The sequence below is a fragment of the Notamacropus eugenii genome, chromosome 3, assembly GCF_028372415.1.
Source record: "Notamacropus eugenii isolate mMacEug1 chromosome 3, mMacEug1.pri_v2, whole genome shotgun sequence".
NCBI classification, from domain to species: domain Eukaryota; kingdom Metazoa; phylum Chordata; class Mammalia; order Diprotodontia; family Macropodidae; genus Notamacropus; species Notamacropus eugenii.
The window spans coordinates 295,190,892-295,213,363 of record NC_092874.1 but is presented as its reverse complement, the minus strand read 5'-3'; the positions used below and the strand labels follow the sequence as shown (position 1 = coordinate 295,213,363).

Sequence of the window (22,472 nt, the reverse complement as noted above, 5' to 3'; positions counted from 1 at the left end):
ATGAGGTCCTTCCCTAAATCTAGGCTCCTCTAATCCTTCTATTGTTAGGAGGTTTTTCCTCACATCAAGCCAGAATCCACTTGTCTGCAGCTCCCTCACCCACTGTCCCAAGCTCTGCCCTCCAGGGCCAAGTAGGATGCTTGCCTGAAAGTCCTTTCAACCCTGGAAGACAGTCTGTCTCTCCCTCAGTGTCAATCCATCCCTCCTTTTTTCTGACCAGTTCTTATGGTATATGGCCCTGAGGCCCTTCTCCAAGCTTCTACTTGTGACTGAGCTCCAATTTACCGAGGTCCCCTTTAAAATGTGGTGCTCAAATAGGACTCAATGCTCATTCTGTGATCTGAGCAGGGGGTGGGGGGCTACTCTCTGAAGGTGGTACAGTCTTTGGGCTGCCTTGTTGTACTAGTGACTTATAGGCATCCGGTCCTGGGCTCAAACATTTTCTAGCTGTGTGACCCTGGGCAAGTCACTTAACCTCTGTCTGCCTTAGTTTCTTCAACTTTGAAATAGGGATAATGATAATAAACCCTTCTTCCCAAGGCTGTTGTGAGAATCAAGTGAGATAAGATTTGTAACATGCTCAGTACAGTGTCTGGCATGTGGGAGGTGAAATATAAATGGGGGCTACTGCTATTATCACATTGACCCCAACTGCCACGCACTAAACCACAATATCTCTCAACTTATCTCCCTCACGCTTGTTGATTTGCTTTTTAGAGACAATCAGGGTTACATGACTTGCCTAGGGTCACACAACTGGTAAGTGTTTGAACCTGGATTTGAACTCAGGTCCTTCTGACTCCAGGGCTGGTGCTGTATCCACTGCACCACCTTGCTGGCCTTTTCTTGTTGATTTTTGGAACCTAAGAGGAGCATTTTGTATTTATCTCTATCAGATTTCAGCCCCATAGCTTCAGAAGGATGAAGTTTTCTGGTACCCCAAGCTCAGATACAGGGCGGCCCACTGGCTCCATTCTCCACCCAGACTGTGGGCTGCAGCTGTTATGTTCTACTCTACAGAGGCATCCACCCTCAAAGGTCAAGTGAGTCATGGGGTTGTTTGCCTCTATTATGGGGAAGCAGAGAGAGGGCAGATAGATGGTGAGGACCCTGCCCTCCCAAGGGCTCACCTGCGCTCGTACCCAAAGATTCGCTCCACCTCGGTTCGCCCAGGGCTGCGGGTGTGGTCACTGGCACTGCCATTCTGCTTTCCCATGGCCTCTTTCTGGTTCAGCCTCTTGGGTGGGGGGAGATCAGCCAACACTGTGTACTCCTCTCGTTCCATATTACGTCTGCCCTCCCCATTGCCAGACCCCTTGGAAGCAGAGGGCCCTGACTGGGGAGAGGAATGCCTAGCAACTCCTGGGGAGTCCCAATGGCGGGGTGGGGAGGAGGCACGAGGGGCATCTCGGTGACCAATGCACACGTGGAGGGTTGGTTGTAGGGGATTGTGTAGGGAGTCCATGGAGGGAGTGAGGCTCTCAGAGCTGGCACCTGGAGGGTTCTGGTTGAGGAGAGAAGGGTCATTGTAGGCCTGGCGTGGGGGGGAAGTAAAAAGCGGGGCATCTCGGTGCCCGATACACACAGGAGGTGGCATCTGGGGAGGGTCATGCTGGGAATCCATAGAGAGAGCCAGGCTCTCAGAGATGGCCACAGGGGGATCCTGGTAAAGGAAGGAAGGGTCATGTTGAACATGGCGTGGGGGAGAGGAGAAGGGAGGGGCATCCCGGTGCCCAATGCATACGGGAGGTGGCACGTGGGGGGGATCATGCACAGAGCTTGTGGAGGGAGCCAGGCTCTCAGAGCTAGCTCCAAGGGGCTCTTGATAAAGGAGGGAAGGCTCTTGCTGGGACTGGCGTGGGGGAGATGAGGCCCGGGGGGCATCCCTGTGCCCAATGCACACGGAGGGTGGCATCTGAGGAGGGTCATGTTGAGGAGATTGGCTCTCTGCAGTGTCTGAGGTATTTGGAAGGAAAGGAAAGGGATCATGTTGGGAGTGGCGAGGAGGTGAAGAGGCTCGAGGGGCATCCCGGTGGCCAATGCAGACAGCTGGAGGGATATAGGGGGGTTCATGATGGGGGGATAGGCTCTCATCATCATGGGGTTCAGGAAAGAATGAGAATGGGTCATGCTGAGAGAATCGGGGGGGTGAAGATGCCCGTGGTGCATCTCGGTGTCCAATGCACACAACTGAGGGGGGGTTAGGTGAATCAAGAGAGGTAGAACGCGAGAGGGAAGAGGCCTGGGAAGTAGTACGTGTGGAAGAGAGAGGTGGGGTGGAGCTCCGAGGGCCACTGTGGCAACTGGAACCTCGAGTTGGGGAATCACGTTGGCTGGTTTTCAAGGAAAGTTGAGATGAGCGTGTAGGAGAGGAGGTTCGGGAACTATCCCCTTGGACTGGCCGGAGAGGAAAGGAGGCCCAGGGGACCTCACTCTGTTTAGGGCGGGCTGGAGAAGAAGCCCGAGGTCCATCACTTTGCACTGGACGGAGGGGGAAGGAGGCCCAAGGAATGTCCCGGTTGGTGCGATGGGGAGAGGAGGTCCGGGGGTTGCTCCGTTGGCTGGAACGTGTGGGAGAGGAGGACCCAGGGTTGTCTCTTTGAATAGAAGAAGACCGAGGATTATCCTTTGGGGTAGTCCGGGCAGGGCAGGAGACCCGGGGATTGTCTCGTTGGGTAGAACAGGTTCTAGGGTTGTCCCGATGACTGGAAGAGGCCTGAAGATTGTCCCGTTGGATGGATTGGGCAGAAGAGGAGGTGCCGGGGTTGTCTCGTTGAGTAGAAGAAACTCGAAGATTATCCCGTTGGCTAGAAGAGGCCCTAGGATTTTCTTTTGGGGTGGACCAAGCAGGAGAGGAAGCCTGGAGGTTACCTCGTTGGGTGGAAGAAGATCTAGTGTTGTCCCTTTGGGTAGAAGACTGTTGGATGGTGTCCCTTTGGGTAGATGATCGATGTGGAGAAGATGTCTGGGCAGTGTCCCGTTGGGTGGATCGATGGGGAGATGAGGACCTGGTGGTGTCCTGTTGAGTGGATCGATGTAGAGAAGATGTCCAGGCAGTGTCCCGTTGGGTAGATCGATGGGGAGATGAAGATCTGGTAGTGTCCCTTTGTGTGGATCGATGGGGAGAAGAGCACCTGGTGGTATCCCTTTGGGTAGATCGATGGGGAGAGGAAGATCTGGTAGTATCCTGTTGGGTAGATCGATGAGGAGATGAGGACCTGGTAGTGTCCCGTTGAGTGGATCCATGGGGAGATGAGGACCTGGTAGTGTCCCGTTGAGTGGATCCATGGGGAGATGAGGACCTGGTAGTGTCCCTTTGTGTGGATCGATGGGGAGATGAAAACCTGGTAGTGTCCCTTTGCATGGATCGATGGGGAGATGAAGATCTGGTAGTGTCCCTTTGTGTGGATCGATGGGGAGATGAAGACCTGGTAGTGTCCCTTTGTGTGGATCGATGGGGAGATGAAGACCTGGTAGTGTCCCTTTGTGTGGATCGATGGGGAGATGAAGACCTGGTAGTGTCCCTTTGTGTGGATCGATGGGGAGATGAAGACCTGGTAGTATCCCTTTGGGTAGATTGATGGGGAGATGAAGACCTGGTAGTGTCCCTTTGGGTAGATCGATGGGGAGATGAAGACCTGGTAGTGTCCCTTTGTGTGGATCGATGGGGAGATGAGGCCCTGGTAGTGTCCTGTTGGGTGGATTGCTGGAGAGATGAGGCCTGGGGTATGTCATGGTATGTGGTTTTTTCAGGGTTCCGTGATATACTCCTAAGTCCACTTTGTAGACTTTGGGAGACCTGGGCTGAATCCAACTTGTTCTTTTCCAAGGAGAAGTAACCTCTCTCACCACGAGACTTAGATCGGCTCTCCCTAGAACTCTGGTTCCCATGACTAGGATCTGGAAAGAGAAGAGAAGGGCCACTGGAAGACCAAAGGTACAACAAGGTGAGGTGCTGGGCTGCATCACTGATGGGCTAACACCTTTTACCCTGGTGTGTTTTCAGTGAAGAGCCCCACTCTTCATGATGGAGCCACTGGAGACTTTGAGATGATATCTGGGGAGGTCAGAGAATGGGACATGGTTCTTCTCTGTTAGCAGGACAGGGTGACCTGAGCTCACCACCTTCATGTATTATCCGTGTCTATAAACAGGCTCTTATATCAAGATCATAGGATCTAGAGGAGAAAAGGACCTTTGAATAGAGAATGTCAGAGATGGAAGGACCTTTGGACAGAGATTGTACTGACATTCTCTATTCTAAGGATCCTGCTACCTCCAACCTTCCCTGTTCTAGAGCCTTTCCAGCTCTGACATCCCCTGTTCTGAGGCCCCTCCCAGCTCTGACCTTCTCTGTCCTAAGGCTCCTCCCAGCTCTGACATTTTCTGTCTGTGGTTTTATATGAACCAATGACTCCCCCCCAAACCCCGTAGAATCCAAAGACATAGTGATCACTTGTCACGGATGATGTAATGAAATTCCTGCTCAGTCTGATCTTGTAAGCTTCTGACGTCTGTCTCAGATCTAAGATTCTGTGCCCCTGACTTCCCAGATTTCTCTTCTTGATCTAGAACCACTTACCTGAGCTGGAATTCTATAACTCTCCCCTTTCCAGAAAGGCATTCCAGCATCTCCCCCTCCCCAGAAGGACCCCCTGATCCTGAGACAAAGAGAACTTACCTTCCCTCCTTGGTCCCAGAGTATCACCTGTGGCTGATGGCCTGGAAACTGAGGATGGAGCTCTATGGGGACTGTCAGCCTGTGCACGCTCCTGATGCCTGGCAAACATCATGATGAGCCCGTCAGAGCACCAGGGCTTATCAGTCCAGTTGACAGCATCCAAGTCCTGAGTGGGCACAAAGGGTAAGGGGCTAGGGGGACTTGGTTCAAAGGCCCTGATTCTGGGTTCTTATGGGGTCAGGGAACAGTGCCTGGGGGCTTGGGGCTCCTGGAGTGTTAAGAAGGGATGAGAAAATATGGTTCCCTCTCAGAACAGTTTAGCACAGTGGATAGAACACTGGACTTGGAATCAGGAAGACAGAGGTTCAAATCCCATCTCTGTTATTTAACTGTGTGACCCTGGACAAGTGGTTTAACCTCAGTTCCCTCATCTGTAAAATGAAAGGATTGTACTTAAAAGCTTTTAAGGATTCCATGATCATTCAAAGAGGTTGGGACATGTGTGGAGATTCAAGTGATGTTTTGGTTGGTTTTGCTGAAGTGCTTTTAAATTCTTTTTAACAAGGCATGACTTGGTAGGTAGTAGATGCAGGAGGGGGTATATTTGTAAATAAAGATGATGTAAAAACAAGAAATACTAACATAAATTAAAAATCTAAAAAAAATTAAATAAAAAATAAACCTGGTTACAAACAAGAATGAAATTAACAAGTGATGATAACTAACAAGTAAAGCCGGAAAGAAATGAATTCCTAGTCTTCTTTTCTAAGTAATTAATCATTTTATTAATTGTTACTAGTGAATAATTAATAAAAGAATGTTTTTTTTCATAAACCAAAGATGAATCATGGAAACCTCTCACTGCTTATATGTCAGGAAAAAAAAGACAAGAGACAAGAGGAGCCACAAGGAGGCCAACCTTAGGCCGCCCCTGAAGACAACGTCATGCTGTGTGAAGGAGCTCAGACTCAAGTCAGAGGACCTGGATCCAAGTTCAATCCAACTCCTTTTGTGACCTTTTGTGACCTCTGGGCCTTAGTTTCCCCATTTGTAAAATGAAGGGGTTGTATTAGAGGTCCCATTCTGAGGCTTCTGAGGTCCCATTCTGTTCAAGATGGATGATCTGGGTACTTAGAAGTACTTAGAGAAGTACCTTCCGTGATTTCCCAGAAGCCCACAGGGCAAAGTGGTGCCAAGAGTTTCAGATCCCTGCTGCTCTTGCCCCCAACTCCATTCCCTTCTACCAGCAGAAGTGTGAGCAGAAGGTCTTGTCTGTGAGAGAGGGAAAGCCCCTCATTTGAAAAGCAGGGTTCAAAGTCAAAGGGAACCAGGCAGACTTGCCCATAGAATGAACTTGTCTGGAGGCAGGGGAACCGGTCAGGTTAGCCCCATTGGCTCTGGGATTCAACCAAGAGCTGGAGCATCTTTCAAAGCTTGCCTACATTTCTCATCTTCTACCTTCACCAAACCCCATGAAGTGGTGGTGCAAATCCTTTTATGCCCAGATCCTGTGATTTCACCAGGATAGAGGACTCCTGGGTGAGGAAATTCCCTTTCCCAATGCAGATCAGCACCTCCCCCACCTTGGGAACTTCAGTTACCTCTGGGCCCTGAGAGGTTACTGCTCACCGTCCCACAGCCTGTGGGTGTCATTGAAGGGATCTGAGTCTGCATCTTCCTAACTCCAAGTCCCCCAGCCTCCCCTTTGTCCACTCTACCACGATGCTTTTCAGCCATTCCCATTTTACAGATGAGGAAAGAGACTCAGAGAGGTTAAGTGATTTGCCCATGGTCACACAGCTGACAGAGTTCTGGTTTCACCTCGGTCCCCTGACTCCAAGCCCAGAGCTCTGTTCACCAGGTCAGGCTGGACCTGAGGGATCTGATGGGATAGACACAGGAGCTAGCCCCCATGCACCCCCAGTTACTCCCTGTCCCCCTTTCTCACCTCAGTGTCTGGGGTGCTGGTATCATCAGGACAGTGGGTGCCTGGGCTGCGGTCAGGGCTGATGCTGGCAGTGGCTCTGCTGGCCTGGCTAAACTCTGAGGAGTTTCTCAGCTGTGGGCTGGTCAGGCTCTCCAGGTAGGGCACCCCACCACCGATCTCTTGGCCCCCAGGCTGGGCTGCAGAGCTGTCTGCTGAGGGACAATCCACTGGAACTGAGAGACTAGAAAAGACACATACAACAGCTATTGCAAAGACATGAAAGGCATTGTGGTATAAGGTATAGGGCAATGGACTTGGTGTTGGAAAACCTGAGTTCAAATCCCATCTGAGACATTTAATATCAGTGTGACTGAGCAAATCACTTAATTTCTCTGACCCTCAGTTTTCTCATCTGTAAAATGACTCAATGGTTCCATTCCAGTGTTAAATCAGATCCTGTGACCCTTCCTCTTGTCAAAAACAGATGGTGAATTGGGAGAAACGGATAGGGACCAGGAGAAACAGAAATCTTTGTGTTACACAGATACTTAACCCCTGTCTCTGAACCTTGCTTTCCTCATCCCCATAAAATGGGGGTGATAATGATAATGTTTGCATCACTGGGGAACTCAGATGAGAGACAATAGCAATAAAGGCCCTTTGCTGGACAACAAACCCAGGGAGCTGGGAGCACCCTCCTTACTGCCCCATCTGACAGATGAGGAAACTGAAGCTCCAGATCTGTGCCCTTGGCCAAGGAGCTAGTAAAGGTCACAGCCGGGATCTGAATGGGGTTTCCAGGCTTGACAACCAGCATTCTGTCTCTTCTTCAGTGCGGGCAGGTGGGACTATTTAAAATATAATAGTGAAACTTGAAAGGGTTGTTGAACCTTTTCCCCCGCTCTTCTTCCTTCTTTAAAAAAACAAAAAAACAAACTTCATTCTAGGGAATGGTTGTCTGGAGAGGGGAGGCGGAAATCAAGGCTATGCAAACGCAAAAGATAACAATTAAACTATTTAAAAAACTTCATCATCAGCTAATTTTCTACCCCAAACAGCTGTTGGTTTTTTGGATTAAGTGACTTGCTCAGGATTACACAGTTAGTGAGTTTCTGAGGCTAAATTTGAACTTAGATCCTCCCAACTCCACAGTCAGTGCTCTATCCACTGTGCCACCTAGCTGCCCCTATTAAAAAAATACAGTTAGTAGGGAGCCCCCTAGGGACAGAGAGGTTTGCCTTTAGCACTCCATTACTTTTAAGCCAATCTTTCTGTAAAGCTATAGTTTCCAAAGCACTCTATCTGATCCACTCCTAACAATCACCCTGGAGGGTAGTGGCATTACGTCCATTTTACAGATGAGGAAACTGAGGCTGAGAAACGTGAAAGGAGTTGCCCAGGCTCTCTAAGCTTGTAAGTATCTGAGGCAGGATTTGAACTCAGGTCTTCCTGACTCCAAGTCCCAACTCTCCATCCACTCTGCTACTTAGCTATCTACAAATATTTATATTTCTCCTCCTATATCAGTTGTTTCTGACCCACAGTGGACTTTATCACCCTGATTCATCTGTCTTCTCACTCCTCCTTCATACAGTTCCCCTTCTCCTATTAGTCATTCCCCCAGGGAAACTCCATTTTGGGTAACAGGGCCAAGTCAGCCCCACTTTATTCCCTTCTCAGCTATACTCCCAACTCTGACACCACCATGCCCTGATACGGGCACCTTCACTTCCCTTCTCCTCTTTTCAGTTCCCTTTTCTGTATTGTCTTTCCCTATGAATTATGAGCTCCTTATTAATTATAATAACTGTAATAATTTCCTGTTAATTTGAGTCCCTAAAGGGCAGAGGCATTCTTTTAATTGTATTGGTATTTTTGTGGTTGGCACAGTGCCTGCCACAGAGTAGGCATTGAACAAATTTTATTCCCTGGCTGTTTGCCAATTTCCTCCTTTGCATAAGGAGGGGGTTGGACTGGGGTGACCTCTGAGGTCCCTTTCAGGTCTAAGTCTGGGATTTGATGACTTCATCCATATGTCTATGGATTCGACAAAATGCCTAAGATTAAGAAAAAGTTTCCAACAGATAAGTGGCCAGAGGATAGCAACAGTTTTCCAAAGAAGAACATGAAAAAATGGACCTGGGAAAAGCTAGTCCTAGGGAATGCAACTTCACTTCCAACAAATCCCCCTGAGATGATAAAAGATAGAAACAGTCAACCCTGGAGAGCCCATGGGAAGTCAGAATCCCCGTGTGCTGCTGGTGGAGATGCCCATTGGCCCAGCGTTCTGCACAACCATTGCGAATTGTGTGAGAAAAGTCACCAAACGGCTAATAGGCTCTAACCCAGGGACCTTCCTGCTGGGCACATACACCTGGGAGGTCAGAGATGGATGGCAACATCCCTGATTGAGGCCCCCCAAAAAACCAACTCCCCAAACCTGGTGGATGTCCATCAGTTGGGAACTGCTGAACAAATTGTGTGAATCACAACGGAATGGAATTCAACAACCTCATAAGAAATAACAACTGTGTAAGGAATTCAAAGAGAGACAAAACAGTCAGCAGAATCAATAGAAGGCTATTGTGGGGCTGCAATGATGAGGGAAAGCACTGTTTAACAGCAGCTGATCCTAGACTCAATGCAGTAAATGACCTTGCTCCAGATAAAGGTCAATGATTGCACCCCACTTTTCTTGGGGGGGTGGGGTAGGGAAACTGGATGGGGACTGGCGTCCAGACAGGTATAGGGACTGGGCCCACTGATTTTGCTTTAACTGTCTTTCCCTAGGAAGGATCAGTAGAGATGAGTGTGGTGTTAAAACAATGTGTCATGAAAACCTTAAAAAAAATTTTTTTTTTAGGAGAAGCTTTCCAAGTCTAGGAACGGGAAAAAATATGGGAGGGGTCAACTGAGTGGATGAAGAAGGGAGTATGGAGAAAAAACTCTTCAGTTTGGAGGAAAGATCAGCAGGGGTGTTGCCAGAATTCAGAATGAAAGGAGCAGATGCTAGGGAGACCCAACAAGTAGAGAGTTCAGCCTTAGGGGCTTCTGGGCAGCAGAACAGCCCAAGGGAGGGGCCTTCAAGGGAGGGGGGCAAAGGGAGTAGCTGGGAGAGAGCGTCTGATGCAGGGAAGTCGGGTAAAGAGAACGTAGAAATGTGATATGGGTTGTACGAGACACCTCAGCTGTCTAGAGTTTGCACCTGGAAATGCCCTCACCCTGAGGGAAGGTCTAGTCATGCCATGGACTGGCTGGGTAACAACCATGATAAGGGAGACAGGGAAGTGTGAGAGCAAGAATTTGACTCTGGACTCAAAGAACCCAGGTTTGGAATTCTGCTTTGACCACTGGCTACATAACCTGTGTGACCTTGGGTGGGTCCCTTCCCCTTGCAGGGCCTCACTTTGCTCTTCTGTTAAATGGTCCCTGAGGTCCTTTCTAGCTCCCAGCCTAGGAGCCTCACATAGAGCTCATTATCAGGAGAGATGACCTTGGGCTTCAAAGACCCAATAGAATACCAGGTCCTACCCAGAAGAAAAAGCCCAGCATCATCTTGAGACAAACTTATTGTAGGACCATAGTCTCGAGCTGAAATAGACCCAAGGCCACTAAATCCAATCCCCCTCCCCTCATTTTTCAGATGAGGAACTTGAGGGTAAGAGACTTGGCCTAGTGTCTGATGCAGGATTTGAATCTAGATCCTCTAGGCTCCAAGTTCAGGGCACTTTCCACTCTATTATGTTGTCTGGATGCCTCCAGAGTTTGTTGCCAGAGAATTTTTTTTTTTGGCCACAACTCATGAACATCAGTGGAGGTGGGGAGGGGCAGTGAATCAGGGAAGATCCACTGTGAGGAAATCATGGATCTCTAGGTCTGGGAAGCATTACAGAGTCCACAAAACGTGTGTCCTCATCATGACTGTGAATCTGGACAAATGAAGAGTATTCTCCCCATTGTATAGATAAGGCTTAGAATTAGTAAGGAATTACTAGGATTTGAACCCAGTCTCTGAACCCCAGTATCTCACCACCTTTCCCAAAAAAATGGGCAAGTAGAAAGAAGTAGGGGAGAATCATGGTGTCTTTGATGGCAGGAATCTGACCACAGGGCAGGGCTACCTGTGGGTTTGGATGAGGGCACAGAGAATGGCATCACACATGAGAACGAGTATCTCATAAGAGGACATGGCTAGAGCAGCCAGCTGGGAGAATGGTTCAGGTTAAGGCTTCTTGGGACCAACAGCATCCCCTGCATCCCCCCACAAGGTGACATGAGGGTCTCTGGACCAGGACCTACCTCTCAGGCGTTTGCTCAGAACCAGTGGCCACCACCAACTCACAGCTGGGGGTCAAGATGCAGAGGGTGTCCTTGGGGTGGTGGGGACCTTGCTGCAGATCACAGTAAGGGGTCTTAGTCCCCACAAGTCTCCCTGGCTCCTGAAAGGGGAGAGGACAGGAGAAGGGTGGCTCCTGAGATATGGAGGGGCAGGTCTCCAAATGTGGGGTTTAGCTCCCTCTATGGGGGTAAACGTGAGACAGTGTGTGTGTATATGTACATGAATATATGCAAGAGGGGTTGGGGAAGGGGCAGGGAATCTCTCCTGGTTCCAGAGGTTTCAGAGAATCTCCAGAATGTCTCCAATTTCCAGAAAGAACCTGGCCACCAGATGACAAAATGAAGGCTTGTGGACATTGGTATGCATATGGATGTACACAAAGCTACTTGTATATGCTGGTATGTAAGTGTATATAATGGTATTGAAAGCTGAGAGAGCCCTTAGGGATGACCTGGGGTATGTGTGTGTGTGTGTGTGTGTGTGTGTGTGTGTGTGTGCATGTGTGAAATGAGAAGGTCTCCCTGGATGTGCTCTGTGGTACCTACTGACTCCTGTGCTTACCCAGTGACCTACCTGTGGTGTACCTAGTAACCTATACTGTGTTGTCATTATGAGTGGAGAGATGTGCTTGTGGTAGGGGCAAGAGAAGGCAGAAGGGAGACAAGGAATAAGGACAGGAGGGAGGAAGGAAAAGAAGGTTCATGGGACTTCAGAAAGCCAGAAGGACCTTAGAACAGGGGATGTCAGGGCTAGGGAGAGTTTTAGAACAGGGAATATCAGAACTGAGAGGGGACATAGAATAGGGAATGTTTTTGAATGCCAGAGCTGAGATGGCCTTGGCACAGAAAATGTCAGAGGTGGGAGAGACCTTAGACCAGGGAATGTCAGAGCTGAGAGGGACTTCAAAACAAAAATTTGGTAATGTAGAACATCAAAGCTTAAAGAAACCTCAGAACATAGAATGTTAGAATATAAGATGTCAGAACCAGAAAGGCTCTTAGGATGTGGAGTATCAGAACTCAGGGTGGGGAACCTTAGAATGTTAGAATGCAAGATATCAAGACTAAGCAGGGCTTTAGAACACAGAGTATTAGTACATAGAATATGTACTAATAAAAATAAAATGATAATTAATACATAAGATATGTACTAATAAATCAGAACTGGGAAGGTATCTTAGAACATAAAATAGCAGAGCCAGGAGGGACTTTAGAACACAGAGAGTCAGAGCTCTCCAAAATGTCCAAGGGACTCCAAAATGTCCAGTGTTAGAGCTGGAAGAGACTCAAGAAATTAGGAGAGAGTTGAAAGGGATATTAGGTCACAGAATGTTAGAATGTAAAAAGTGAAAACTGGGAAGGACCCTAAAACAGAAGATAAGGGATCTTAGAACGTAAGACTATGAGTTCCTAGAACACCAAACTGTAAATCCCTCAGTTGAAACTGGGAGGGATCTTAGCATGTAGAATGTCAAAGCATATATTACTAGAGCCAGAAGGGGTCTGAGAACATAGAAGGTTAGAACCCAGACACGTTAAGAGCTAAAAAGATTCTAGTCCAGGGGTTCTTAACCCTTTCACCAAACCATATTTTAAGAGCATTAATTACATAAGATGACAAGGGAAGCCAAGGGTTTTGAAATGCTGCTCCGAGAGCATTTTAGAACAAGTTCAGAGGGTCCAGGCTAAGAATCCCTGCTCTAGTTTAACAGAGAAATGCAAACCAGGACCTAAAGGTGATCCATCACCCCACAAAGGACATCCCCAGCAGTTAGTAGTAGAGGCAATATTACTGAACAGTACTAAGCCAGAAGAGAGAAATGGAAGAAGATGAGAGGAAAGGGGGACTCTGGGATGGGGAGGAGGGGCCGGGACTGGGGGCCTTATGGAAGCAGGAGGATTAGGGCTGAAGAGGGTGTCGGGGTAGCCGGAGGGCCTCCTCCACTCTCCTGTCCAGTCTTCTCCTATCCTCAGGTCCTGGGCAGGGCCATGCCTGAGGCGTGGCCACTCTGGGCTCAGCCAGGGGGAACCATCGTTCATCACCTCTAGTTAGTGTGGCCCCCCAGCTCCCCCAAGCCCTTGAGGAGTGGGGAAGAGCTGGCCTCCCAGGGCTGCCCATCCCCTGGCCCGCCCCTTCTCTGGTTACCTTGGTGGTGAAGATGGGCTGAGGGCTCCGGGCAGGGCTGCTGTCAGCACCTTTGTCCCCCCGGGGGGCGCGATGCTCAGGCCCCCACACCGAGGCCCTGACTCTCAGCCCCAACAGAAGCAGCGGTAACCCTAGAGGGGCTGGCCAGAAGGGAGTGAGGGGCCCTCATTACTCTTTCATAAGCCGGAGCCCGGCCAAGAACAAAGCTGCAAATGAAACCGCCGGAACTTGACACCTGCTGGCTCACCTGAGGGCCCCAGGGAGGAGGGAGAGGGGGCCAGGGATACACACACAATGCAACTACCCATGGGTTCCAAGCCTGGTGCTCAAAGGGCTGGGATCCACTGGCCTCCCTGAGTGCCAAACTGTCCCCTTGGCTCTAATCTTTGGGTGGAGCCACAGGCCCCTCTGCCCCCATTCACCAGGGTCCAGGGAGGAACCAGGTCTCTGGGACCCTCTTTGGGCTCCCCAACCTTGAGCAGAGAATTACCATGCAGGTCTTCCTGGTGTGGGGAGGAGGGGACAAGGGCCTAGGCTTGGGCACAGTCTGTTCTAACCAGAGTCAGATTGGAATCAGAAGAGGTCACTGGGTGGAGGCTGTCCCCAGAGGGCAGAGGGGAGGCTAGCCAGGTGCTCACCCAGTGCTGGCTGACCATGTGGCCTCTGTTTCACCCCACAGCAGTCACTGCCTCTCCTTTCTTCTCCCTTTGCCCTCTCCCCAGTCATGCCCAACCTGACCTTCAGTTCTCTCTCACTGATTTGGCACCCCAGCCTTCTTGTCTCCTCATTTTCCTTCTCTCCCCTCATGTACACAAATCAAATCCCTTCTTCTAGGGCCATGACCTAGTTCCCTGAAAAGAAGCTGGCTTCTTAGACACCTTCACATATCTCTATCCACCCTCCTACCTAGGGAACCAAGGAACTGCCAGTGACAGCCACGGCTACATGGGCATGATCCAGGTAGACTCAGTTTCCCCTCTGTGCTCTGTGCCCAGATCTCCTTTGTCTCTAGTGAGTGGCAGCTTAGCTCAGAGGTTTAGAGTAGGATTTCTCCAGAAGACCTTAGGTCCTATAGTTCCATGGACACTTGTTTCATGTCCCACCTCCAATCAGTTGACTTTTCCTAACCTCAGCTGCCCACTTTCTTTAAGCATGTACCTGGGTCATCCCCTTCTTCCCTGCCCCCCCTCCCCTCAGCTGGAGTGAGCTCTCCTCCACAGCCCAGGTTCTCAGCATGCTGATCAGATGTCACTCCTCTGGGCAGATTTCCTGATTTCCGCTTCTCCCTTCTGGTGAAATTTCCCTAGAGCCTATTGGTGGAATCTTTCCATCCCCCGAATCCCTCTTTACCTTCTATGATGCTTATGTACGTCTGTGCTGGCAAGGCTGAGTCATTTTTAAATCTCAGCATCCCTGGATTGGAGCACAGGGTCTCCCATCCCTGTAGAAGGTGCTTAATAAAAAGTCTGGTGGTTTCAAACAGCTGAGTCCCTAGGGTCCTAGAGATCTGGCCAGGATTCTATAGCAGTTGACAGGGGTCCCAAGGCATCTTATAAGGATGCCATTCCCTGTTCTAAGGCCCCTTCTAACTCTGACACTCCCTGTTATAAGAGCCCCCCAAGCCCTGACATTCTCTGTTCTCAGGCCCTTCCCAGCTCTAACATTCGGTGTTCTAAGCTCCCACCCAGGTCACTGGGATTTCCTAGAACCATCCAAGCATTCTCTTGATGTTTCCCAGGCTTTGAAGAAACTCCTCACCAATTTCTTTCAGCTCAAAATTTCTCTGAAACTATTTTTCCTTGCATTGGATGAATTTCTCTTCTTCAAGGACCATTTGCCTAAAAGTTGGGCATCTGTTCCCAAGTGTGACCACAAACCCCAGCAGAGAGAGCCTTGGGAATTTTCTACACTTGGTGCCCTGCTCCAGGTTCTTTCAAGGTATTTAAAAACAAAAACCATGAAAGTTCCATGACTTGTAAGAGTTTGATGTCTCCTGAGTTGGAACCCAGAGAGTTATGGGGCCAAAGTCACAGTGGCCCAGGCAGTGGCCAGCTGACTTTGGCAGACTCCACGGACCACACCCTTGTCACACATGGTACCAATGAAATGGAGGGGTTTGGGGTCGCTCACTCAGTCATTCACATGTTTTTAGAGCACTGACTGTGTACAGGCTTTGGGCAGAGCCTGGTGATACATAGACAAACCCCCAAACAGGTTCTGCCCTTGAGGTCCTTACATTTGGGGGTGGGGAGTGGAGGGTGGACCACATGACCTCCAAGGTACTTTCTAATTGTTTTTCAAGTTTCTGTGATCACCCAATTTAATGTCTCCAATTTCCACCTCCTCAGATAAGAAAACTCAAATTGGAGGAGGTCACATTGTGCATAGATGATAGGTCCAGGCTGGAATCCAGATCTTCTGACTCAGTAATCTGCCTCCATCCTTCTCACCTGGCTGACTTGATACGGCTGGCTTACCAGGTATGTGCTGGAGTCACAGTGAGCTTCCTGGACCTCAGAACAATTTTGGCAGTGACTCTTTGCAAACACACGGGCCTGAAAGTGTTTACATGGGACATTGTCTGTCACCTCCATCATGGAAAAGATCAGGCCAGGACTGTCCCCCAGGAGGGGACCCCCCTCACTGGTAGTCACCTAGAATGCAAGGGGAAAGAAGACAGATGTCAGATATGTCTGCTCCCAAATGCCTTCCTCCCACTGACCCATGTACACACACAAACACACATACACATACACACACACATACACACACTAAATCTTCCATTGAATTGTCAAGGGTATCATCTTCACCAATGCCAATCATAGCCTCTCCATGATTCAGAATGTGGTTTCATGAATGACTGTTCAAAAAAGAAAAAAATCCTCATTTGGGAGCCAGTTATCTGAGGGTCGGGGCTTCTCATACTTTGCTAGATTGGTCCTTAGACAAGTCAGGCCCCAACTCCCAGCTATTCTAGCTTCAGAGAATCAGCCAGCACTTACACCTGGATGGTAGAGCCTTCAAGAGCCAGGCTTAGCTTTGGGCTTGTGATAAGGAATTGGAGGATGGCTTTGGGGGAGGAGGAAACAGGCCCTAGACACACTCTGTGTGTGATTAGTCCAGACAAAAAGGGGAAGACTTTCCTCCCATCCTTGCACGTGGACAGATTTGTAAGGGTTGTTTAGATCCCAAGTCCCTTTAAAAGTGTGGAAAGGAACTGTTCTCTACAGAATCATAGAATGTTAGAGCTTGAAGAAACTTTGGAACAGAGACCAATGCTGGGGAGACCTTAGGACATGCAAGGTTAGAGCTGGAGGGATCTGAGAACAGGGAATGTCAGGGCTGGAAGGGCCCTTAGAATCAAGAATGTCAGAGCTAGGAGGGACCTTGGAATATGGAATGTCAGAGCTGGGAGAGGCCTTAGAACAGGGGATGTCAGAACTGGGAGGGGGCTTAGAACAGGGCATGTCAGAGCTAGGAGGAATCTTAGGTATTATTTCATAGCCCCCCACAACCCCTTCATTTTACATAGGAGGAAACTGAGGCCAACAGCCTGAGATCACACAGAGAGCTGGAAGTTCCAGAGATGATTTTTCCAAACAGCAGCCCTCCTCCCCATCCTCCTTCCCCTCATCTCTGCACTGTTATTCCAGATCTCTATCAAAGAGAAACAGATCCAGGAGGAAGCTGAGGAAGACTTTAGAGACTTGCTGAGATTATATTCTAGCTCCCAGAAGCAGTAGGCAGCCCCCACTCCCCCACCCCCAGTAGCTAGTCTGAGGCTGCCTCTTACATCCTATGCCAAAGGAGAGGAAAGACAGTAACCTTTATAAGCCCCTTTCCTTTCCAGGAACAAGCTAAGCCAGGCTGAGGCACTCACCTTTGATTGGGAAAAACTCTGTCCCACCGCTGGCTGGGGAGATCCAGAGCAGCGCAGGGTCCCACAAAACCCCTTTAACCCTTACTGGGTAGAACACAGGCAAGACTAACCCCTTAGCCTACAAGGAGGCTTTGGGCCACCCCCCTACTGGCTCTGGCATTTATGGTCAATAACACCAATGATAATTTCTATTTCCATAGCCCTACAAAGGGTGATAAAGCTCTGACCTCATCTAAAGTCTATGAAGTGAGGAGAGCAAGGATTATTGTCACCATTTTAAAGCTATAATAGAGAGAGCATGGTCTTTGGTCTCTTATTACTTTACCTGGGTGGTCTCTGGAAGTCACTTGGTTTTCCTCAACCTCAGTTCTGTTTTCTCCTCTGCCAAATAAAGGAATAGGACTGGATGTTCTCTTCCTTCCCTCCAATATGAGTCTGTGACTTGCCCAGGACGGCTCCGCCAGTAGATACCAGGGGCAGGATTACAGCCCAGGCCTCTCCTGATTCCAGAGGCAGAGTCTTTCTGTACTCCCAGCAAGCCCCTGACGAATTTCAGGGCAAGCTCTTGAGCCTGGAGGCCAAGGACTGGCCCTCCTCCCCCAGGATCCCTGGGGTAGCATCGGGTCAGTGACTGGGAGGGGCCAGGGCTTGTTCTGGGGAGAGCGGGAGGCCAGTCCTCCCTGTGGGCCCTTCCCGCCCCCAGGATCTGGCTTGTCATCTCTCCCCCTCTGCCCTACTGGGCGATCTCCGAGTCTGGAAGGCCATTTCTTCTCCCTCTCTCTGCCCTCCCCACCCGCCCCCACTCCCTGTCCTTTTCACCAAGGGCTACGTGCAGAACTCACTCCCTGTCCTCTCCTCTTCTGAGAGAATGGAGCGCGGCTGCTCGGGTCACCCAAGAGCCGTACCCCCGGCCCAGATTAAAAAAAACCAAAACATTTTTTAAGGGCTTTGCACACACAGAACCCTGGCTGCTAAGCGACCTTTGCAAAGGGCTTGGGATTTGTAATGAATTATTAAAAAGCCACCCAGGAGAAATCCGTTCCGGACACTGGGGGGAGTAAGCATTATTCTAGGTGATGCACTCACTGCTCCCCGTCCCGGCTCCTTCTGCTCCTCACGTACTGCGCTCACTTTGTGCCTGCATCCCTGCGTCCCTCCATCCCTGCGTCCCTCCATCCCTGCATCCCTCCATCGCTGCGTCCCTCCATCCCTGCAACGGGCCCCGGTACCTTGCACTTGTCTGGGAGCGCGCGCCCCGGCTAAGCCGATGGCTCTATCCCTTTTTTCTTTTTCTTTCTTTTTCTTTTTTTACACAATGAATCCAAACGTTCCCCGGGAGGGGAAGGAGATAGGCCACTCCCCGCACCGGTCTTCCATAGGCTTCATCTAGGAGACTTATTTGCATGCAGCCCACCCTATTGGCTTTCTTGTGGGCGGGGGCGGGGCCTAGGCGGGGCCTCTGAAAGCAGCCTCCCGGGCGCCGGGTTGGCAGCTAATTTGGCCCTGGGTCAGTGGGAAAGGCTGGCAGTTTGGGCTGGCTGCCCAGACTGGTTGTCCAGTGGCTGCGATTTGACCCGAGGGGTCCTCCAGCGGAAGGGGTGGGTGGGGTGAAGTGAGGGCGATATCCCTTTGATCTCCCCAGTCCAGGTAATTGTTCTCCCAACCTGCCTTCCCCCTGCCCTGGCTCTCTGCCACTGCTTTTCCTTGACCGAATTGGAAGCAGGGGAAGGTTTGATTCTTGAGTGTGGCTTGGTGTAAAGAGCACCCGAGCAGATTAGGGGAGCACTGTTGAAATTCTGGCTCTGACCCTTACCATCTGTACCTCTCTGGACAACTCCCTTCCCATCTCTGAGCCTCGATTTCCCCTTCTGTAAAATGGAAGAAGTGGGACCAAGTTACATCTAAAGTTAGTATTCCACTGGCAAACAAAACATCCATCAGAGGGTCCTGTAGAGCAGAGAGTGTGGAGATCCCAGCTCTGTCCCTGAGCCCCTCAGGTGTAATAGGAAGGATGGACTTGGGCTGGACCATCTCCCAGGTATCTTCTAGGTCTCCCAGTCACTATTCTAGGCTTTCTCCCTGCTCGAATATTTTATGTAGTAACATTCTCTATTCTAAGGTCCCTCCCAGATCTGATATGCTAGGATTTTCCTCTTTCTAATTCCTGCCCTTTCTTCAAAGCCTAGATCAGTACTCACCTCCAGGAACCTTCCCAGCCCTGTACGTGGCTCATTCAACAACTGATAGGATTTCTAGTACTGATGAGGCTCTGGGTATGGCCCATGACAGACCAGACTGAGTTCAGCTAAGGGCTCATCATAACGTCATTGATCATGAAGTAATGAAAAAATGGTGTGATGGGAAGAGCCTTGAATTGAAATCGCTGAACCTGAATTAAGTCTAGGCTCAGTCCCTTAATACCTGTGTGACCTTAGAAAAAACTTTCCCTTTTTTGGGCCTCTGTTTCCTAATCAGTAAAATGAAGGACTTGGATTTCATGGCCTCTGAGGTCTTTGGGCTCCAGATCCATGATCTTATGCAAGTATGCTGGTCATCTTCCGGGGGTGGGGGGCAGGGGGGGGGGAATTTGCTTCAATGGAGGGAGGAATTGGCAAAATCAGGGACAAAGTACAGAGTCCTTTACTAGATAAAGTAAAGAGGGGAAAAGTCCACTTCAGTCATGGTCCTGTAGGTCTCCCATTCTAGTGGGGACAAGAGCATTGGAGCAGAGACCATGCTATGGGAGGCTGCAAGAGGGGAGAGGTTGTTACTATCTGTGACATTAGCTCCTGGAGGAGCTAGGTGCTTTCTTCTTTTCCTGGCATGGTAATGATCCTGGATATTCAGAGCACCGTTGGGTCTTACTGGGCTGGAGGGGCTGTGAGGTGGAGCCCAGTCAAGGATTGTATATCTACTGTACCAGGACCAACCTCCACATCAGACCGGCCTCTGAGGGGAGGAAATTTTCCAATACAGCAGCTCTTAGAAGCATGTCCTTAGAGAGAGATTCTGACCAATCTGCCTGCATTTGTGGACTGAAGAATTAAAAAGCTGGATAGACATAGGAGGCTAAGTGATTAGTGGGTGCTGTACATGGTGAAGTCAGGAGAAAGAACAGGTGCATCGAGGCTAAGTTTTGGAGGTGTTTGGAGCGTGAGATGCAGAGAGGGTGGGGCATTCAGGTGTGGCAGTCTGGAGCTCAGAAGAGAGGTAAGGATATGGTGCTCTACTTGGTTATATAGTTATTTGTTATAAGAGAGAGGGAGGGAAGGAAGGAGGGAGGAAGGAATAGAAAAAGAAAAAAGAAAGGAAAGGAGGGAAGTAAGAAAGGAAGAAGAAAGAGCAACAATAAAACATTTAAAAAGATACATGGAAGAAAACAATATGTTCAGAGGGAGATCACAAAAAGCAATTTTGTTACTACCTTGATAAATTTAACATACAGTTTCAAGAGACAAACTGGATGATAACGGAAGTTTGTAGGTTCTTTATGATTGTAATAAAAAAAAATTTAAACTTTAAAAAGGAGAGAGAGGTCAGGACCAGAGAGATGTGGAAGGCATGGAGATTGTTGAGGGCATGGAGAGGGGAGGTGGGAGAGAAGAGGACTGAGGAAAGGGCTTTGGGGAGCATCCAACTTATGGAGTTAGAAAAAGGAAGAGAAGCGGTATGGGGGCGTTTAACTCAGAAATACACGGAGAAAGGCAGACAGTAAGCAGAAGAGGATGGTGTTTCTGATGCTGAGGCAGAGGAGAGTATCCAGGGGAAGGGAGTGATCGGCAGATTGCAGAGGGGGTGAGGAGACTGAGGATGCCACAAAGGCCACTGGACTTCAGTCAGCAATAAACATTTCTTAAGTGCCTACTATCTGCTAGGCACTGTGCTAAATAAACATTGATGAAACATAAAAATGACAGCCCCTGCCCTTAAGTTTACAATCGAATGGAGAAAAACAGTGCTAAAAAGGAAGGTGAAAATGGGGAGAGGAGAAAGGAAAGTACCCAGCATGGGTGGGGTGAGGGATGGAGAAGCCTAGAGGAGTGTAGACAAGCAGGAAAGAAGAAGGCAATCGATAAGTGCCCATTGGGAAGTCATCAGAAACCTCGAAGAGAGAAGGTTCAGTCAAATGGTGTGCAGAAGACACATTGCAAAGAGGTGAGAAGAGAAGCACTGGTGAGGAAGCGCCTATAACTTTTTAATTTTATTTTTTAAAGGAAAGCAGGCTGTCAAGGAGAGGAGGGAGATAGAACAGGAGGAAAAGATCATAGAGAAGGGCTAAGTTTGCACATGTTTGAATGGATGGAAGTAAGACCTTTTTTCTAATTGAGAAGACATGGCCATGTTTGTAGTCATGTGGCTATGCATCAGGGAGAAGGGAGAGTTTGAAAGTAAATGAGAAATATGACTTCAGAAGACTGAGGGGAAAGTTGTGTTTCCCTCGGGTCAGCTCTGGATTCAGAATGGGCATACCTCATTTCCTTGTGCACCCCGCTTTGTTTGGCTGCTAAATTCTGTTCCTTGGTTATAGCAGAGAATTCCAGATTTATTTTTTGGGTGTGTGTGTGTGTGTGTGTGTGTGTGTGTGTGTGTGTGTGTGTGTGTGTGTGTTTTGGAGAGGGGAAGTCACTGACAAGTAACAATGATCTTTTAAAAGAGGATTAATGAGCTTAAAGAGAATGCTCTGGAGGAAGATGATACTTAGGGCAAAAACCTGAAGGACGAAGGATGAAAAGGACTCATGGGCACAGGAAAGGAGTGTTCCTGAGGTTAGCAGGCAGGAGCAGAGACCAGATTGGGAACCAAGTTTGAAGGGGGGAAATGGAAGAAGTTGCCCCAGCAAGACCTCAGTATTTTCACGGATACAGGAATCGAGCGTGCTGGAGCTCCCGCTGCTTAGAGCTGCCTCAACTCCAGTGGGGGCATTTGTACCTGGTGCTAATGGTACAAAGCTGGACTTGCTTTATGGTCTTGTTAATAGTTTAGACTTAAGAAAGAGACAGAGAAAATAGTACCGATGTGGATTGAGCTTAAAATGTTTCTTGGGCATATCTCCCCCGCCCCTATTTTTTTTAAAGAACCCATTGTTAAACATTTAACAGCACACCCCAGAAGCCAGACCCTGTATTTAGTTGATTTTCCTTCTAATCCCAGCAACACTCCTTTCCTGTGCCCATGAGTCCTATACCAAAGAGAGCTACCCCCCCCCCCCCCACTCCCAACCCCGGACCTCCATTTACAATGATATTTATAGCAACTCTTTTTGTGGTAGCAAAGAATTGGACATAGAGGGGATGGCTATCAACTGGCAAATGGTTGGATAAGCTGTGGTATATGATTGTAATGGAATACGATTGTGCTATAAGAAATGATGAACAGGAAGACTTCAGAGAGACCTGGGGAGACTTATATGAACTGATGTAAAATGAAGTGAGTAGAACCAGGAGAAGACTGTACACAGTAACAGCAACATTGTATGATGATGAACTGTGAAAGATTTAGC

At 49.1% G+C, this 22,472-nt stretch overlaps 1 protein-coding gene across 7 annotated transcripts in view; it reads right to left on the bottom strand.

Moving 5' to 3' along the window:
- The window catches only part of TRIOBP (TRIO and F-actin binding protein), a 74,203-nt gene extending 55,914 nt beyond the window's left edge, over window positions 1-18,289 (bottom strand). The window contains exons 1-7 of one of the 7 annotated variants that reach the window (XM_072656032.1): window positions 18,202-18,289; window positions 17,298-17,353; window positions 15,570-15,746; window positions 10,908-11,047; window positions 6,630-6,849; window positions 4,682-4,847; window positions 1,131-3,900 (exon numbers count right to left, since the gene is read on the bottom strand). In XM_072656032.1, coding sequence (XP_072512133.1) covers window positions 1,131-3,900; window positions 4,682-4,847; window positions 6,630-6,849; window positions 10,908-11,047; window positions 15,570-15,689 — 3,416 coding nt within the window. In that variant the 5' untranslated portion in view covers window positions 15,690-15,746; window positions 17,298-17,353; window positions 18,202-18,289. Of the gene's footprint in view, window positions 1-1,130; window positions 3,901-4,681; window positions 4,848-6,629; window positions 6,850-10,907; window positions 11,048-15,569; window positions 15,747-17,297; window positions 17,650-18,201 lie in introns of those variants that run through there. The other 6 variants (XM_072656031.1, XM_072656030.1, XM_072656033.1 and 3 more) reach the window with 6 other exon arrangements.
- Window positions 18,290-22,472: the final 4,183 nt, after the last annotated feature.